General features: G+C 44.4%; 1 protein-coding gene across 17 annotated transcripts in view; it reads left to right on the plus strand.

Moving 5' to 3' along the window:
- The window catches only part of KCNMA1 (potassium calcium-activated channel subfamily M alpha 1), a 712,149-nt gene that overhangs the window by 614,233 nt on the left and 77,423 nt on the right, over positions 1–20,493 (plus strand). For 16 of the 17 annotated variants that reach the window (XM_081824024.1, XM_081824023.1, XM_081824025.1 and 13 more), the window contains 3 exons: positions 459–552; positions 15,567–15,690; positions 19,682–19,906. In XM_081824024.1, the coding sequence (XP_081680150.1) occupies positions 459–552; positions 15,567–15,690; positions 19,682–19,906 (443 nt within the window). Of the gene's footprint in view, positions 1–458; positions 553–15,566; positions 15,691–19,681; positions 19,907–20,493 lie in introns of those variants that run through there. The other variant, XM_081824040.1, reaches the window with a different exon arrangement.

A 20,493-nucleotide genomic window follows, 5' to 3' on the forward strand; every position in this document is an offset into this window, starting at 1 on the left:
GCTGGCAGCTCTTCCGCTGCTGTTGCCCATACAACTTTATTTCTGATTGTGGTTTTGGAAAAACCCATTCGATTACTCAGCGAAGTAACTGAAATTAACTCTAAGAATAATGATTGAGTGTTCCCACATATATATATATGTTATATATATATGTGTATATTTTTTATATACAGATAAATCATGATTTCTTTTCTCTCTTATGGCAGGGCACTTACAAACTGGTGTAGTCTGTTTCAAGTGCATGTTCAAAAGCTGGAGTGCTAAGAGGTGATGAGTTCACCTTTTCTAAGCCGGCCTCTTTGACTAACACATTTGGTCTTTGTCACTGGGTCCTAAAAGACAGCCATGAGTTCCTAGTGAGTGACTGAGCCGTGAGTGTGTGTCCTTTGATATCTTGCCTGTATCTCTCAGTCTGCCCTCAAACTGTTCATAATCTCATGAGCTGCCTGTCTTTCCAGTTGAAGATGAGCAGCCATCAACACTGTCCCCAAAAAAAAAGCAGCGGAATGGAGGCATGCGGAACTCCCCGAGCTCCTCACCCAAGCTGATGAGGTAAGAAGAGGGGCCACGAGGGCCCATGTGGGGCGCCCCTCCATCTCCTCTCCTCCCCTCGGGGCCCCCTCCCCGCCTGGCCCAGGCCGGGCGCCTCCCCTCCCCCGGCAAGGCACGCACGAGGCGGGGGAGGGGACCGATCGTTAGGTGGCTTCTTAAAGGCTGGAGTATTTATTCTGTCAGCTTGTCAGCAGTTAATGATAGAGCTGAAAAAATTCTGTCATGAAAAACAGTTTGAAAAGCTGTTTGAAAAATACATAGGCTTTAAAGTCTTAGCTGTCACCATGTCCTGTCTGTGTGTAGTTCCTAAACAGCGGTGGCACTAATGACGCTGGGAACCAATCAGAGAGACGCGGGTGGTTAGTTTGCCTCTGGCAAGTCTCTTTCTGCTGGAGTCCCTCCGAGGACTGTTTTCTGTACTTAAGGCCATATGTGAGATGTATCATCACAATCAAAAATGAACCTGAAGATTACCTTCTTTTTATCCTGTCGATTGAAATCAAATTTCTGTTAATTGATTTTGACTGATAAAAAAGTCTAATAATCTGTGGACTTGCCAAAGCAAAGTTCAAAAGTAATCCAGTTCTGCTCAGGCTAAAAGCAATATTAATTATGAAATAGAGTGTGTGTGTACTCTCTCTCCCCCTCCTTCCTTCCCTCCCTCCCTCCCTTTTTTCCTTCCTTCCTTCCTTCCATCCATCCATCTTGACTATGGCTTTGTCTTGGAAATGGCAAATGAAACCAAATTTCAACAGAGTTCTGCAGGTTTCTCTTTTGGGCCTCTTCATCTTTCATTTCCCCTGGTTGTTTTTGAGTCATCTGCCAATCCCAGTGCTTATTTCCTCTAACATCCTAACTCTCTAGCACCTCGGTGATGAAACAGGAGTGATCCCTAAATGATCACTGCCATGGAAACACCTGACATCTTGATGCTTGATGTTTCTTTTCTTTTCTCTTCTCTTTTCTTTTTTTCTTTTCTTTTCTTTCTTCTTCTTCTCCTTCTTTTTTTTTTTTTTTTTGATATTGGCTGCTCTCCTCCCTTTGATTATTGAAATAAAATGATGGCCATTTCCCCCTGCTCTTCCCTCTCTCCATACGTTCGCGTCTCCCTGGCCCTCCATGGCCACCCTTCTAGGGCACAGATGGGGCGGTCCTTCTCCCTGCGGCTGAGGACACAGGTTCCCATGGAGGACTCCCCCAGCCCCATGTCCTTTTCCGTTATGATCATCTCTTCCTGTAAGATGTTTCCTGAACAGTCCTCTGCCTGCCCCTTCATGCAGTCTTGCTGGGGTATTGCTGATTTACATGCTTGTTTATAGTTTATGAGGAGGAATAAAATGCACCAACTGCCAAGCTTCTCATTTTTATGATGCCAGTTGTCATTGCTAGCATTCATTTCCTATTTACTCACCTTTCGGTAATCGCCTTATCTAATGCTAATAGTTTTATCCATTTAAAGTAGAAAAAAGTCCAGGCGCTTTCTTTTGCCTAAATTTAGAGAAGCAAATAAATAAATAAAGAGAAGTCTGAAAAATCTGAAACCTTTGGAGCCAAATTCCCTGTCCCTGTTTGCTATGTAAAGTATGGCTCATTTCTTTGATCTTGAGTAATAATAATTCTGAGGCGTTATACTGTTTTCATATGCTTCAAAGCTGTGTCAAAGTTTTGCTGCTTAAGGGTACTTCTTTATTCTGTTGGCTCTTGGGTACCAAGATGACAGGTCTTCTGTACGAGGTGGAAGCTTTTTTAAGTCGTAGCCTTCAGCAAAACATCAAATTACCAAATCCAGGGTAACATACTTCTACACAAATGCCTTTCCTGTAGATATATTATACCATATATATTAAATACTTTAGTGTTACACACTACATTTTATGCGCAATAGAAAGTGATGGTTTGAGGTAGCCTTGGGGGGACTTTTTTTCCACAAGCAGAAAAAGCTAGTGTATACCGTATCAAGCATGGTTTTTACAGGACTTTCTGCCCGAAGGCCTTTGTAAATAAGTAATGATCAACAGATTGGCTGTGGGTTTTTGAAAAGCATGCCTATGTCAGTTTGCATGATGGGGGAGAATTTTCAAAGTGGGTCTTGCTTTCATTGCCTGTTGGAGAGGGGCTGAGGGAGCAGTCATCCCGGGCTGGAGCTGTCTGCTCCATGGTACATCAGAATTGCTAAACGTGGGTCAGGAGGCGAGCTGAAGCTTGCCAAGCTACAGAACTTGGGTTCCTGGTGTTGGTGCCTTTGGGCTACTCTCTGGCCACAGTTACTGCTTTATCCCACCTGCCCACAGCAGTCTCGATGACAGCTCAGCTCGCACGGGCCGTCCCGTGACAAGTCAGAGGGTCTTCGACGCTCCTCCTTCACCGTGACTTTCTACATCCCAGGTGCTCTGCATCGTCTTCCGCCGTGGAAGCAAAGACAGGGTGCTGAGCCCTCCATTTCCTTTCACTTCCAGCATGTGAATGAAGAACCTGTGGGCGGTTTCGCTTGGTTTGAATGTCTGGCACAGACAGGGAGGCGGCCAGGACCTAATTCTGTTACGCGTCTCTTGTTGACTGAGAAGAAGAAAGGGGCTCATGCGGTCTCTTGTGGCTTCTCCGGGTCACCCCACCTCTTTCAGTACTCCCTTTCAACTCTACAGAAGATAGGACTCTTAGGTCCCATTCCTTCTGACCTGAAAAATCCATAAAGGAAGCTAATGACTTATCTGAAGTGGGCTTTTCGACATGGCTTGTGGCTTGGCTTGTTTGAGCAGAATGAATCATTCTGAAGGTGGAAAGGTTTTAGTGGCCTATGGGCAGTGATAGGAATAGCTCCAGGAGAAACCCGAGAGCCCAGAACGGGGCTAGGATGGGCTTTAATTTACCGCTGTGCCTTCAGCAAATAAAACAGGCTCCTGCGCGAGGGTTCCCTGCAAACCATCGGCCAGTAGGAAGTGCTACGGGGACTCTGCACTCATGGTCTTTGTCTCCCCTTTGTTCTGGGATCAGACTCACCCTGGTTTTTCAGTGTCACTTAGCTCTCCCCACAGCCATTAGGTGAACAGCCTCATTTATGTGTCTGGATCCTGACGCACTAGGTTTTTTAGTCGCCCTGATAGAAAACAACTCTCACAGACCGACTGAGCCAAGTGGCAAGTGTCTGTGCTCCAAGCCAGCAAGTCCTGTATCATGACAGATAACCTTCGGCTTCACAAACCCGCCCCACGTTCCCCCCCAGGAGGAGCAGGCCACGGAGTTTCCCAGGTTCCTTTATCTGCCTTCCTTGTTGATCTCTGAACATGGAATGATTTAAGGAACCTCTCCTCGTTTCCCTTTCGAGTCACCAAGCCCTCATTGCCCACTTCTCCCTGCTGGTGAGTCTGTGCCTTGTGGGAGTGGCTGTGCTTTCCTTCCGTTGCAAGGCAGTAGAGGGCAAGAACATTGTCTCTGGATAACCACGTCGAGTGTTCTTAACTTGGGGGTCTCACAGACCCCGCTGAACATCTTATGAAAGCTCTCTAAAAAGGCTCTCTGGGGGGGGGGGGGGGAAAGCACACTGGACACCATTTTGACTACACTTGAAGCAGATTCATGGATTCCCTCCATCCCTGTCTGGCTTACAATCGTTTTCAGTTCTTTCCATGGCCACCTTCAAGGAGTTGTATTCACAAACGCTGGTGGACACTAAGAATATTTCTCCAGCAGGTAGACAGTATAGAGTAAATGCCTGGACTCTCACACTATATCCTCAAATGGGATCCAAAAAGGCTGTGCGTTTCAGCTGTCTGTTTCAATTCCTTTTCTCAGATTAATTCTCATCTGGCAGATGCTTTTTGAAAGCCTACTGTATTCGGGGTTGTAGAAGGTCTTTGAGGAACGTAAAGTAAGATGGGTTAGAGTAGGTCTCTGTCTTCAAAGTGATCACAGTTTGATGTAGGAGACGGGCAAGTGTATATGGTAAACACACACATATATATATATGTTTCTACATATATAAGTAGAAAAAGCTTGGAGATGTACTTGCATGGGCTGTGAGAACAGAGGGAGCTGCCATTACTTCCGGTTTGGGAGGCCGAGGCTGGTTTGTGAAGGAGCTTTCATTTAAACCTAGCCCTGGATGATGAGGAGAATTCTCTAGTAATATCAATGCCTACCCTTGTTCATTGTTTACTGGGTGCCAGGCATCATTCCAAGAGTGTTATGCCTGTGAACTCACTGAATCTTAACTCTAACTCCACGAGGAGGAATTACACTTTCCCCCATTTTACAGATGAAGAAGCTGAGTAACAGACGTAAAGTCTGGTGGATCTGGTGAGTCTTGCCCAATGAGGAAGATTTGAACCCAGGTGGTTTGGCTTCCAAGCCCATAGTATTAATTCTTTCACTGTTCTGTCCAATGGAGGAAAGAAGGAGAGTGCTCAGGCCGTAGTAAGTGGCTTGGTGTGGCTGGAGCAAGGGGTCCGTAGAGTGGCATAACTGGAGTTGGAAATCGGAAAGTATTCTTGTACCCACTCCTGAAGGCCTTTGCCTTTGCCTTGTCATAGGTACTGGGAAACCCTTGCAAGTTCTTGAGGAGACAGTGTTTTGGGAGGATCACTGGTGGCAGTGTAAGGAGAGGTGTAGAAGCAACCCTCCATCAGGGCAGCCTTGTGGAGACACACGTTACATAAATAGAGAGGTGTGAGAAGAAGGCCCAGCCAGCCCCAGCCTTCGCCAAGGTCCTTTGGGTGCCAAACCACTCAGGGTCTGCTGTAGAATAGTGGGCCAGAAGTGGGCCACAGTCTTCCCAAGAAGGACACACAGCATTCCTGACATGAGTCCATGTTCCGTCTGTTTCTCCAGGACCTCGGAAACTTGGAGTCAGATAGAGGGGCCATGAGCCATGAGGACACGTGCAGGATGTGTTTACCAAAGAGATGGTCCCCAGCCAGGCTAGCAAGGATAATTGACAATACTGAAAACAGAGAAATTGAACATGGTGAGGGAAGTTTCATGTCACAAGGCCCAGAAAATATTAGAGATTGGTTGGATTCCTGAATAGGAGGGGAAGTAGGATTTGAGGAAAACTGATTAGCCTCTTGGGCATTTACTGATCATTAAGTGAAATAAACTCATCTGCTTGTTAAGTCCCATCCCTCTGTTTTGCCTCATACCTACCATGGGGTCTTTTTGTTAGGACTGCCAACTTGAAAGGTTCTAGTAATAGAAAATGGCAAGATGTCCTGAGCCCCGTCAGAGCTAGGGACAGAATGCCACTCTTGCAGTTCCTTCCAACTGGGCAGAATAAAGAAGGAAGGCAGGGACAGCTTAGCTAAGTAAATTCACCTCTGAATGCACCAGCAAATAGCAAATGACAGGCCCCCACGGGACTGGAGAAGAAAGAAATAGTGGGGCTTATCATACCAGGGCTTGGGGTGGATTTGACACAGGTCTCTGGACAAGTTGCATGCTCAGCAGAGGGTCATTATCCCATCCTCTCCTTTCAAGAGTATCTTGCACGCTCTCCTCTAGGACTGAGGAACATGTCAGTCCTCCCAGGTTGTCTCCCAGACATAAAGGCAGTAATTTCCTTCTTCTTATAGAATGGTGGCTGCCCAACGAGAGGTGATGTATGAGGGGCAGTAGTTCTTGACTGTTGACTTGTTAGGCAGGAAAAAAGATGTAAGTAGATAGATAGAGAAGGTGAAAGGGACTCTGGTTTTGGCAGAGTGGCTAGAGCCTGGCCTGAAGGTTTTGTCAAGGTGGCTCCAGGGATGGCCATCTGGTGGGAGATGGGGGTGGGGGTGGGGGTAATGGGGGCTGCTATGTCTCAAGAGAGATGCTCATACGCAGGAGGGTGGGGGCAGTGTCAAAGGATGAGTGAAGGTAGGAGCCAGAACCAAAAGCCAGTGTCCTTGCAACATAACAGGAAGTAGTATTCGCCCAGACATGAAATGCACCCCAGAATGAGGCAGATTATTTATGATGCTGAAAACCCAAATATGAGCCCCTGAAACCCTCTTCAGCACACCCAGAGACTCACTTGCACAGCCTGTCACTCTTGAGCATTACATTCAAGGACTTAGTTACTAACTGCCTTGCTGTCTTTTATGGAGTAGAAGAGGAAATGAAGAGAAAGGAGGGTAGAAAACTGAATTATAAGTGTACTTTATAAGAGCTAATATTTCATTTACCTTTTTTTTTTTAAAGATTTTTATTTATTTATTTGAGAGACAGAGAGAGAGAGAGCGCACGAGCAGGGGTAGGGCCGAGAGAGAAGGAGAAGCAGACTCCCTGCTGAGCAGGGAGCCCGATGCGGGGCTCGATCCCAGCATCCTGGAATCATGACCTGAGCCGAAGGCAGATGCTTGACCAGGTAGACGCTTAACTGACTGAGGCACCCAGGTGCCCCTAATATGCATTTTTATGTTTGTTTATTTGCTGATTAAGTCATGGGAGTGGAGGTCAGCAGGAGAGAGGCGTTAGTGTGGCATCCAGGTTGGGAACCCCATCAGGTGTTGACACAACCCTTCAGGTTCTGGAGAGTCACACAGAGAGAGTCAGGGTAGGCAACTTGGATGTGCTTTTGTCATCAGCCCTATAACTCTCCATTTGGATAGGGGGGCCAGGACTAGGGTGAGCCATGTGAGGTGCTGCCTAAGTTCTGCACCTAGACCCTTCACTTGCATCACTCTGGCCCTGACCTTGCTCAAAAGAATCATAGCCTTTCAGTTTGTGTGTTGCAAACAGTTGCTAGCTCTGGTAGAATTGACTCCAACCATATAGCTTCTCCATCTGGGCAACACTTTATAGAAATGGTTCTCAAACTTCAGCATGCATAAAATCATCTAGAGCCTCTTGTTAAAACAGCTTGATTCGGTAGGTCTGGGCTGGGCTTGAGAATTTGCATTTCTCTCAAGCTCCCAGGGGATGCTGATGCAGCTGGTATGGGGTCACACTTTGAGAACTACTCCTCCATGAGTCAGAACAGCAAATGAAGCTTGATATAATAGCGGCCCTTCTTTCAGAGATGTTCAGACTTGACAATAGAGCCCTAAATAGTTGCTTCATTAAGAACACCTGTCTTGACCACTGTTGGCCATCCAACATGATCCTCCCTGCTGATCAGCTCCAGCAGCTGGCTCGAGGCACACTCCTGACAGCCGGACCTGTTAAAGTCATGTTTTCAGAGTCTCCCTTTAGATCAAGATGCTCTATTTCAAATATAGTCCTTGCAAAGTGAAAAACAGTGCAAGAACCTTGGTTGTTCCGCAAACTAATTGTCACAAGATATCAAAGGTGAATGAGCTATCACTGGGCACATTTTCAGGTCTCCATAAAAGGTCTGGTGAGTTTCCATTGACTGGTTTAAGAGCCAAGAGATTAGAGTCAGAGACTAGAGATCGTTCATCAGCTCTTCTCGTTAGTTGGTTGTTTATTGAGCATCTACTGTGTCCTCTGCTGGATTCTGGAAATTCACCAGAGAGTAAGATAGGAGTTCCTTGCCCTCAAGAAGCTCAACATCTAATGGATGAGACAAAAATGCAAATTATTATCTCGGAAGGAGCATCTCTCACTTCTGTAGGAGTTCCTAGGAAGGGCAAACAGCTCCTGCCTCTGGTTATGGAGGAGGACAGCTTCAGGAGGAACATTTGAAACAAAGAGTGAGGTCTCAAAAATATCCCCATAGCCCCACAGTGATGCTTGACGTGATAGATATACTCCATAGAATTAGTCTTTGCCACTGGGACAAAGAGCCTGCCAAGGGCTGAGAAATTCTCCCACATTTTATCTGCCCTCCAGTTTCCCAGGGACACCACTGTAGGGTGGGCCTCAACCTAATGGGGATGCTTGGAATGACAGGAGAGGCCTTACGAGATGAGGAATGAGGCCCCGAAGCTCAGGCAAAGGATGCAATTCAAAAACCATGTTGTAGCTTCCCTCTTTCACACCTTTTTTTGTTTGTTTACTTGTACTTTAATGTAAATTTCTGAAAGCCAGTGTTGAACCCACTGCCACAGAAAAAACTGGGATTTGCTGTATTTGCCTGTAAGGGGAACTGTGCTCTTTAAAATATAATACTGGCTTCCCCATAGCAGGTTTGCTAGAAAAGGGATTTGTGGTTTTGCTTTAGGCACTTGTCTTCAAGGCAGGCTTTTTGTGTTTCTGCTCTAACAGGGCATTTAGTTCACTTCCTCAGATTAATTGATGGCAAGTGGCATTCCTTGCTCTGCAAATCCTCAAAACAATGACCTTTTATTCTTTATTTGAAGTCAGGCATGCTTAATTTCTAGATGTGGACTTTGGAGGTGTGAGCTAAGATTCAAGAAGCATGCATATGAAAAATTTAACTCACTGGGGCTCCTCGGTTGCTATAAAAATGTGGGTATTCCTGAACGGAGCCCTCACATACTAGAACATGGCAAAATCTCTCCCAGGCTTAATTGATCACTGAGGCTCTCCTTAGCACATTGTCCTGACAAAGGCTCATGGGGTAATTTCCTACTGATTATTCACATGAGCTGTGCATTTCATGAATGCCCCCCCACCCCCCCACCCCAGCCCATGCTGGTCTGCCTGTCTTTGCACCTCAGGGCACTGTGCTTCAGGGCTCTGCAGTGGAGAATGAACAAAATCCAGCTGCCTCCTGCAAATGGGAGGGGGTGGGATGGGGCCAAGCAGCATTGGCTTCCAGGCAAGACCTGTCTGGTCAAACCTCGCCTCTCCTCTCACTGGAGGGCCTCGTTAGCCATGTTACTTATCCACTCTCTTTCCCAACCACACAGATGGGTAATAGCAGTAGAAATTACCTGCAAGTGTTACAGTCATGAGTAGATCATAAAAGGGAGGCAAAAGTTTCAGCCTTGCAACATTTGTAGCACTTCAACTCGTGGTGGCTATCCATTCATGGTAGCAACAGTAGTAGAAATAATTGTAGTAACCCCATGTTTGTATTATTGAACTGTTCTGCATTTACTGTCTCCTTTCATAAGAGCTACAAATACATGAGTGGGCTTTTAGCAAAGTATAAAGAATGATAATAATAATAATGGTAGTTAACACTTACGGAGGGCATGCTCTACCTCAGGTTCTATGCTAAGGGCATGACGAGCTTTACTCATGTAACCCTTTAATGATGGTGATTAACACTCTCATTTTACAGAAGAAGAAATTGAAGCAAGGCACGAAGTAGCAAGTAGCAGATAAACCAAGACTTGCAGACAGATATTTTGGTTGTGGAGTCACTATGCTATATTGTCACTAAAGAAATAGGTTATTTCCTGCCCTCAGTGATTTCCACCCCCAAAACATCCCCTTTGGAGAAAGACTCTTGGTTCAAATGAGTAAGTTAACTGGCTGGCGCCCAGTCTTCCTCTTTCCTTTGAATTGGGTTGTCATAGGTATCCATCCAAAAATGTGGATACAAGTTAAAAGACTAGAGAGAAGTGCCCTCTCGGGAAGAGTGCATCTAATTGTATATATACGTTGGGGTGGGGTGGTGCTGAGGAGGGGAGGGGCATTGGCCCAAACTCTTTGAATAAGATATTGTGTATTTCTGGTCTTTGTATTCCTAAACCGGTTGTAGGATGCTTTTCTCCCTGAAATGAACAGGTGAGACTGAGGGGCAAGAAGGGCAGCTGGGGTCCCTTCTAGAGACTGATAGCTGTTACATGGTGCCCATTTTTCAAGTTGGACTGTTGTGTGAGTTTCCTGGGGCTGCCATAACAAAGTAGCATATACTGGGTATCTTAATCAATAGAAATTGATTTTTCTCACAGTTCAGGATGTTGGAAGTCCAAGATCAAGGTGCCAGCAGGGTTGGTTTCTTCTGAGTCAATGAAGGGAGGCTCTGTTCCAGGTCTCTCTCTTTGGTTTCTAGATGGCTGTCTATCCCTGTGTCTTCACATGTCTCTACATGTCTATGTCTAAATTTCCTCTTCTTCTAAGTTCAGCAGCCATACTGAATTAGGGCCCATTCTAATGACCTCTTTTTAATTAATTACCTCTTTAAAGACTATATTGTCCACTCGCATCCTGAGATACTGAGAGTTCAGACTTCGATATACAAAGTTCAGACTTTGTGGGGACAGAATTATGCTCATTTAGCAGCTATGCAGCAGAAAGACCTCAGCTCATAGAGTTTCTGTTACCTTAAAATAGTGCATGCACATTGGCTCAGTGGTAAATGACAAATGAGCCTCAAATCAATTATGGTGCATTTTAAGAGAGTTGAGATTACTTTGTGAGTTGAAGAAATGCATAAGATAATTAAGACAGGAAAGACAATATCTAGTATCTCTCCTTAGTTCCAACTAAGTGGTCTTTGAGGAATCGTCTGAGAACATTTGAATGTGATTCTCTTAATCATTTTGTAAACAAATGATGCTGGGATTCTTTGTTCAGGGAGGTTTCTGGTGGACTTCCTTTCCAAATACAACAAACTGTCTGGTTCTTCTCCTGGGCCTCCCCTGACCGCAGAAATGTTGGTTGTTGTGCTCAGTGGCAAATGCTCGAACTTTCTTTTATTGATGTAAACTCCATCAACCTCAATTTAGAAGTTCCTGTGGCCAGCTGGCTTTTTACTGTTCACCTATGTCAGAGACCTTTGCAGTTTAAGCCAATCTAAGCCACTTGAAATAACTATAGGAACAGCCATGGTAAAGAAAGTCATCCTGGGGCGCCTGGGTGGCTCAGTTGGTTAAGCGACTGCCTTCGGCTCAGGTCATGATCCTGGAGTCCCTGGATCGAGTCCCGTATCGGGCTCCCTGCTCGGCAGGGAGCCTGCTTCTCCCTCTGACCCTACCCCCTCTCATGTGCTCTCTGTCTCTCTCATTCTCTCTGTCTCAAATAAATAAATAAAATCTTTAAAAATAAAAAAGAGAAAAAAAGAAAAAAAAAAGAAATTCATCCTGTCTGGCCCAAAGTAGTTACAGACCCTCGTGTTGTTGGAATGAATCATGTTCCAAGCTTCCTTCCAGATGGTAGAACCCAATGGATGAGGAACACTCATGGTCCTTCATGGAACTCGGTCTTTATTTCTTCTTATCTCCCATCTTCGCTCCAACAACAACCTTTCTTCAGTTACTTAGTGCCCTCTGGCCTTGGGATGCCCAGCAGTGGCCCAATATTTCCAGAATTCTTCTAGCTACTTCTTTCTCAGTGAGAGAATGGTGCTTCTGTTCTGAGCAGGTCTTCTAGGTTCACCCAACATTTATAATGAAATCTCTGTATCCCAGCTTTTCTGGAATGTCTCAAATGATGAGAAATCCACTGCCTTGGGAAACATGTCATTTTTTTTTGAACCCCTTCCATTTTTATAACATTCTTCATGTTTGGAAGCTTGATATTTGTTCTATCTAAATTCCACACATGGTTCTTAGCCTGCTCTCAATCAGTCATATGCAATCAGTGGATTCCATCTTCTATTTGATGACCACCATTGCACATCAGAGGACAGCTAGTGTGCCTGGCCTGAGTCTTCTATACCTCAGGTTGGACAATACCATAGCCAACATCGCCAGCCATGGTTTGGGGTGCCATCCTTGGGCTCATTTGGGCCTCAAGTCTCTGAGTGGGTCCTAATGGCTGCTAGTGGAACAACACTAAACTATGCTGAGATTCCTCACCTTTCAGGGATAAGATAAAATGTTCCCTTCTCTGGGCAGCCTTCTTTAATATTACTCAAATACCAGGCAATTAATAGCTTCTTTCTTGGTATTCTCATGCCACCCTTATATGCTGTAACACTCATCACACTGTATCACAACTATTGATTGACATTTCCTCTCTCTTGCTATATTATGACCCTCTCTATGACTAGGGACTGCATCTTAATCATCAGAGTAGCCTCCATTCCTGGATCAAAATAGAAAATTCATGTTTATTGGCTGCTTTGATGATACAAGAACTCAAAGTTCAACGTCCAGGTACCAGGGCTGGTCAGAAAAGGAAATATCTTTGTTTGGGGAGATTTTTTTTTTTTTTTAAAGATTTTATTTATTTATTTGACAGAGAGAGAGACACAGCAAGAGAGGGAACACAAGCAGGGGGAGTGGGAGAGGGAGAAGCAGGCTTCCCGCGGAGCAGGGAGCCTGATGCGGGGCTCGATCCCAGGACCTGGAATCATGACCTGAGCCGAAGGCAGACGCTTAACGACTGAGCCACCCAGGCGCCCCTGTTTGGGGAGATTTTTAATGGTTCTCAGCTCAGATCCTTTGAGGACGATCCTGGGTAATACATTTAAATTATCCAGACCAGGGTGAGATGTGTGTAGGGAGTACAGAGTGCAGCATGGCATACCACTGAGACTTCTCAGATGCTTCTGGATATTCCAGTGCCAATCATGGCTTGCAACCCTAGTGTCAAATTACACCTGAAACCAATATAGCATTGTATGTCCACTATACTTCAAGAACAAATAAGATTTTTTTTTAAAAAAATTATAGGGGTGCCTGGGTGGCTCAGTCGTTAAGCGTCTGCCTTTGGCTCAGGTCATGATCCTGGGGTCCTGGGATCAAGCCCTGTGTCAGATTCCCTGCTCGCCGGGAAGCCTGCTTCTCCGTCTCCCACTCCCCCTGCTTGTGTTCCCTCTCTCTCTGTGTCACATAAATAAATAAAATCTTAAAAAATAATAAAAAATAAAAAAATAAAAATAAAAAAGAAATTATATCTGCTTTCCCCAGACCCTCACCCCAGTTAGTGAGGCTTGACATTAAAAAACTGTCTTTTTTTCCTCTCATTGAGGGATAACTGATCATCAGGCTTGTTACTTACTTTTCTAAGATGAGGGTTGGAGACGTTAGGGGCAAGTCTCAAACTTTCTTGAGATAATATTTCCTCTCTAACCAATAAAATGGGCAAGAGAATTTGAAGTTGGCTCTATTTCTTCAGGGAAAATTTATTGAGATCCTCTTGTAACTAAAATATGTTCTTCTAGGGCTGGGAAGCGTTCATTCTGTTTATTTTCTGAAATCTCCTCTCTTTGGTGCTTTCTGTCCACCTACCTATCACAGACAGATATCTATAAAAACTATTAAAGATGTTCCAAAGGTGAAAAAGAAATCAAAAGTTGCTCTTGCCCTGATCTGTGACCAGTTCTTAGGAGCAACTGCCTTTTTATTTTAGCATTTTTGACCGAGTTCAGTATTTGAAAGGTGGCCTGGTGGTTTACAACACCTTAAGACCTCCCAACAGCTATGGAGATGCTGTTCCAAGGTGGATTGTTTTTCTCCTTTGAAGATTAGATATGACAGTTCCTATAGTAATCTAGCATGTTTGGTGAAGATAACTTTGCAGAATTGCCTCACACAGTATTTGCCATTTGGTATCACCTAAAAGCAAATCCTCAGGAATAAATAAATGCAGTGAGAGTTTTCCCATCTTAAGTGGGGGTGGAGTGAGTATTGGGGGGGGAGTGGCGGGTGTTCATGATACATATCCTGATATCCCGAAAGCTTAATTCTAGGTCTGTGGATCATGTAAGAGAGATTCCTGTCCCACTTTCTTTCTTTTTTTTTTTTTTTTAAGATTTTATTTATTTATTTGACAGAGAGAGACACAGTTAGAGAGGGAACACAAGCAGGGGGAGTGGGAGAGGGAGAAGCAGGCTTTCCACTGAGCAGGGACCCCGATGCGGGGCTCGATCCCAGGACCCTGGGATCATGACCTGAGCCGAAGGCAGGTGCTCAACGACTGAGCCCCCCAGGCTCAGTCCCTGTCCCACTTTCTATGTTGTGGACATATAAATGAGACGTATCAGAGAAATGTCAGGGGGAGAAATACTAAAAACTAAATAGTCATCCAGTGATGCTTAAAATAGATAATTTAAGAGGGAAAATCACATTATAATAAGTTTTTGGAATTTGAACCTATTTGTATTTTCTATCTTGAATTGGTGATATTATTTAGGGAAGCTATCTCCCCTGAAAGGACAGCTAGGTATGTGTGCCTGGGACTTGTCCTAATTATATGTGGTCAATGTTGTAGAAACCAAAACGACCTCCCCCAAAACTGAGATATGGAATCACTATCAGAGATGGAATCTGGACAATGGATATGGCCCAAAATGTAGGAGTATGTCTCTTATGCTGTGAGCCTGTTAGACCTGCCTGATTTTATTGTAATTCCTAAGGTTGTTGGTGAGGCTCTGCCAACCCACTGGAGGAGAGGCCTCTGTAGCAGCATCTTTCCTTTCCACCAGTAAACAAGGCAAGAGAGTGAATTCAAGACAAGTTTATTAAGATACGTCAGCGCTTGAGCTCTCATCCAACGAAGGCTGCAGTTGGGAGGTGTAGTGGGGGTGGGGGAGACCGTCATTGGACGGTGAGTGCAAATACAGTTGTCAAGGCAAGGAGAGAGGGTGTTGTTTAGTATTGAAATCATGTATTCCAGATGTGGGCATTTGGTAGTCAGTCTGCTCTGAAGTGACATGCTGCTGAATCTTTAAAGGGCTTCAGCCGGGGAGAGCAAAATCTGATTGGGCAAATTGCTAAAATATTTAAAGTGCAGCCTGTTAAAGCTTTTACTGCGAAGAGCATCACGTCAGAAGTTGTAGTCAGAAAGAGCAAGTAATTGGCTTTCCATCCTCACGCCAGTCATTCAGCATGAGGCTCTATTCCTATTCCTTCCTCTTCATTGCCAATGCTAATAACAACTCTTTGGTGTGAGTATGTGTGTGTGTGTGTGTGAGCACGCTCGCACATACATGCACACATGGGGGAGATTGGATAGCTGGTAAAATGAGAATAGGAGGGAGAGGTATCCATGAAAAGAGGCTAAATCCACAAAATGACGTGAAGGCCATTTTGAGGGAAATGGGAACAGGAGGGAAAGGCAGAATTACTCGTTGATAAAGGTCGCCTGCCTTTCCAGGTGGTGCTGGTGGTTGGGGCAGTTGTCTTTCAAGGAATGGGTTCTGCAAGCAAAAGAATGGCCTTCAGTGACAGCCACTTTCTCTGCATCTTTCATCTACTCTGAGATGTGACTCAGGGGACACTTTCCATTTATAATTTATTACATTTTCCACTTAGGTTTTCTTGTCCTTTTCTCCCCAGGCATGACCCCTTGTTAATTCCTGGCAATGATCAGATTGACAACATGGACTCCAACGTGAAGAAGTACGATTCCACCGGCATGTTTCACTGGTGCGCACCCAAGGAGATAGAGAAAGTCATCCTGGTGAGTGGCAGGCCGCAGAATCTATGCCATCCACTGTGGTCCCAAACTGCCATTGCTAGGAATGAGGTTTCCCTAACCGGCTGGTGAAGGCACAGTCCCTGGTCCTAACTATTTTTGATCATTAAAATTTGGGACTCAGACTGAAGGAGCTAGAACTCTCACCAGAATACGAACCGAGGATGGAATTTTTAATCTGAGTATTTATTGGCTTATTACAATATGGGGCAGGCATGTGCTGTGTGCAAGACATCTTGGGAGGCAGTATGTATATAATTCCTATGGATGTGGCTCTGCTTGACCTCTTTACACTTCAGTTCTCTTACCTGTAAGAAGATGAGATGAGACTGACTCTAACTCCTAGGATTGTAGTAAAGAGTAAAACCCACAGGGGACTCAATAAAGTTACTCCTCCTCCTCCTCCTCCTCCTACTACTTCTTCTTCTTATTATTATTACTAAATGCCATGAAGAGATGTGAATGCTACGAATAAAATAAACAATGTTACTTGTTTATAACAATGTCTTGTCTTCTTCTAGATAATAGCTTTACATATTTGGGATCCTTCTTAGCACGTGATGCAAAATGCATTTACTGATGATGACAATGATGAGCCATGGGTCCACCTCGGGCAGGTGGGGGCTCAGAGCCCTGTTTCATGGTCAGGTCATCTTGGTAGCTGGCAGTAGGCTTCTTCTGGTCTCTGCTAGGAATGTCAGCCTAGATAACAATCCATTCTACTCTGCGGACTTGTCCTATTAACAGCTTTAGGTTTTAATGCCCACATCAGGTTCCCTACAGTTTATTGTCCTGCTAATAATCCATGAAAAATGGATTAATAATCAGGAAGGTCAAATGCCTTCTCATAGCAGATTGCTGTGCCCTGCTTCTTTGTGTCAGCCGGGAAAATCCTATCATTTCTGATGTCATGGCCGCCCTTCTTAGAAATGGGCTGCCCCAGTTCCTCAGAATGGCTTTGTACTCTAATACACTAGATTTTTCCGTGTGTTTTATCTGAATGTGTGTATGTGTGTGTTTTCTCAGTTTAATTATAATCAAGCAATTAAGAGCCAATACAGTGTTGTGCTAGAGGCTGTCTTAGAGGTGTGAATGTTACAGACAAAAGCACAGAAAGTCAGAATTCTCAAGAAACAGCTATTGGACAATTTACCAGGAGCACAAATGGTTCTAATCATGAAGGTGCTCCATGTATTTACATCCTGGTGTATTCATTGCACTTTTGCCCTGTTGATCCAAACTCAGACTGGTGTTACCCACCTGTGGCAGGCAAAGGGCTGGGTATCATATCTGGAATCCAGGATTTTAATGGCTTGCCAGTATTCCTGAAGAGGGTATGGCTAATTGACATCCAAACAAAATCCCCTCTGGCATGAAAGAGTTTAGGGAAGTGAGTTACTGCTTCTGTCATCTGAAAAGCAACATCATTTAACAAAACATTTATAACAGGCCATCTATGTGCTAGGCATTGCTTTTGTGGCTAGGGGTAAAGCCCCTGACAATGACTGCTGTCATAGAGCTTATGTTCCAGGGAAGGCAAAGAGAAGATCTCCAGGTAAACAGATGAAGATAGAAAAACATTTCAGACACGGATCCAGTGCTATGAAGACCAATCAAGGAGGGCCATGGGCTAGAAAGGGACCAGGAGGTACTATTTAGACAGTGTGGTCCAAGAAGCCCTCGCCAAAGTCCCACTGGAGCAGAGATGAGAATACTCAGAAGAGCCAGCTATGTGAAGATGCTTTGGGGTTGCATGGACCCCCTGGGTGCAGGACACTAACTGCTGTGGGGTTAGAAAATATGAAGTGGCCTCAATCTTGAGGAAATGATCATCTAATTAGAAGATATAAAATGTAACTATGAAACAGTGTATTTAAAGCTAAGTGTTATGAGGCACAAAATGCTATTCAAATCTAGGGGAGAAGACTAGGATGTATCTCAGTGGCCAGAGGAGTCTTACTGGATGCAAACAGATTGCGCTTTGAAGGGTTTAACACCATTAAGGCCCAGCTGGGGTTAAACCTTCACAGATGTATAAGAAGCACCAGATGTACATGAGAGTAGTTTCTCTAGTGGGTCTTAAGCCTGGTAGAATCAGACTCTCCGGGAACTGGGATCTCAACAAGATTCTGCAGGTGATGTTACTATGGCTGGTCTAAGGATTGGTGCTTCGGTCCCCAGAGCTAAGCTCCTGTGGTCAGCCACTTTGCTAACTGGAGCCTTACCCACCTCCCAATGTAGATTTCCAACCTTCGCTCTGGACCCAGTTTGTATTCCTCAAGCTCATTGAAGAGAGCTAGACTCCAATTAAAAGTAATTAGAAACCCCATCACAGCATGTTACAGACTGGTTGATGCTCTGCTAACGGTATCCAGGCACTCAGACTTCCAAGCAGCCAAGAAAACTAACTCTAGGTCTTCTCCGTGAAGCAGTGAAATGGGATGTTGACTTCCCAGTGGGTCCTTCTTGGTCACTGTTTCTAAGACATATCTTACAGCCCCTGTCTTAGGTGTTCCTGGGCTATTGCAGAGGGAAACCGATAATGGTGACAGCCTTGCTTTATTCTAACGATCAGGCAGTGAAAGCTGGCTTCTTCTTCTCCCTGGGGGTTACTGTAATAACCCTGACATTGTCGTGAATTGTAATATTGGCATTTAAACAATCAATACACTGGTCAATTCTAGGGATTAAGTCAAGCAGAGTTTGATATGTGCAGTGGACATTAATATGCCTCCCCAAAAGCCACATGGGGCCATCCAGGCATGCAGTGGGTGGATCGGGAGGAAGGAAGGCAAGAATGGGAGGTATTGGACCAGACGGAGGAGTGGAGAAAGGCCCACTAAGTGGCCTCCTGTGTTGCTCTCTTCACTAACACAGTGAGCAAAAGGGTGGCAGTGGCTAAACATTTGCATGGGAAGTTGGGGTCCTCATTCACTGGGGTGATTTTATTCATTCATTTGAGATCAAGCCTAGGGTCGGGGGGAAGACATGGGCTTATTACTCTTGCTGATCGATCTCTAGATCCTTTTAATTGTTCTTTGGGAGTCTTCCTCTGATGACTTACCCAGGTGGGCCTCTCCAGGAATGTCCCTGGAAACCACAAAGCAGCAGTGGACAGGGGTCGACAAACTCTTTTTATAAAAGGTCATCTAATAAATAATTTAGATCTTGCTGGCCATATGGTCTCTGTCACAGCTAATCAGCTCTGCTGTTGTAATGCAAAAGCAGCCATAGGCAATACCTAAATGAATAAGATTGGCTGTGTTGCAATAAAATTTTATTGGAATTTGAATTTTATGTAATTTTCACATATTATGAAATCTTCTTTTTTTCCCAACCGTTTTAAAACGTAAAAACCAATCTTGCCTTGGTCATGGCCAAACAATAGCAGGGTATAGACCAGATTTGGCCTGTGGGCCATAGCTTGCCAGCCCCTGGCTTAAGATGTTATATTCTAACTACTGATGTAATGATGTAGTGTGAAATCCCATTGGTGAGTCCAGAACTCAAAATTCAAACTTCTCAAGCTGAGACTAGCATAGATCTTACCATTTTATCATCATTTCAGCAAGAGAGCCAGAAAAGGCAGCTTATTTTATCAACAATTTCATGGAAACTAAGACTTCTTTTCTAAGCAACATAAATATTGCTATTCCCTCTTATTTCCCCCCCTAAAAATCGTCAGGAAAGAGCACCGGCTCATATGTATTATGGCATAACTTTCTTAAATCTTTGTCAAAAAAGGTCATGTTATGTGTGGATATATGTTTATATATACTTATTACACCAGTATAATGTAAACACACATACTCAAATTATAAATACATATGGCGTGACTGTAACATTGATGAAATAAAAATGAAAGCACATAGTAAGCACTCAACAAACGTTTATCTTTATGAAAGTGATTTTTTTAATCCTTACCACAACCTCTGAGGTCTTTTCTCCAATGCTGGTACACTTCTCCCTGTTGCAGACTCGAAGTGAAGCCGCCATGACAGTCCTGAGCGGTCACGTCGTGGTCTGCATCTTTGGTGATGTCAGCTCAGCCCTGATTGGCCTCCGGAACCTGGTGATGCCACTTCGTGCCAGCAACTTTCATTACCATGAGCTCAAGCACATCGTGTTTGTGGGCTCCATTGAGTACCTCAAGCGGGAATGGGAGACGCTTCATAACTTCCCCAAAGTGTCCATATTGCCTGTAAGTCCAGGATCACATTAGTGATGTTTTTTTTCTTCTTTCCCTTCACAAAAGAAAATCCCAGGTGGATATGATAGTTGTAGCTTTGATCATGCGTCTGCTTCTTCATCTGGTTATGGGCCTGAGGACTCAGCCCTTCCCCTCTGCTCTGTCTAGGAATAGCTAAACCCTGGGAGACCTTATTAAAAGGAATTTGCAGCCAAGTTCAGCTGCTCATCGAGCATGAAGTTAGGCTGGTATCAAATGCATTACCATATCAGTGTCTCTACACTCTCTCTCTTGCCTACCCAAACCTAGTGCTTTGAGATATTATGATGCTTATAGCAGAATTTACTTATGGAACTACTTCTGTCAATTTACTTATGACATTATTAACGCTTCTATAAATCTTGGTTGTACCACTTTATGTTTTTAACCAAGTGGATTTAAGAGTTCTTTCTTTATTCCTGCTGCCAACCCCTTCTGCTGGCCACTCCCTGCCTTCCATTCATTTAGAAGCCTAGCAATGTTTTCATGGGCTTGTATGTATGTGTGCACATATGTGCATGGGATATTCTTGACTTTAAAAAATCCTAGGACCCAAATCT

This window comes from Leptonychotes weddellii, chromosome 6 (genome assembly GCF_054177405.1).
Source record: "Leptonychotes weddellii isolate Sample4059 chromosome 6, ASM5417740v2, whole genome shotgun sequence".
NCBI classification, from domain to species: domain Eukaryota; kingdom Metazoa; phylum Chordata; class Mammalia; order Carnivora; family Phocidae; genus Leptonychotes; species Leptonychotes weddellii.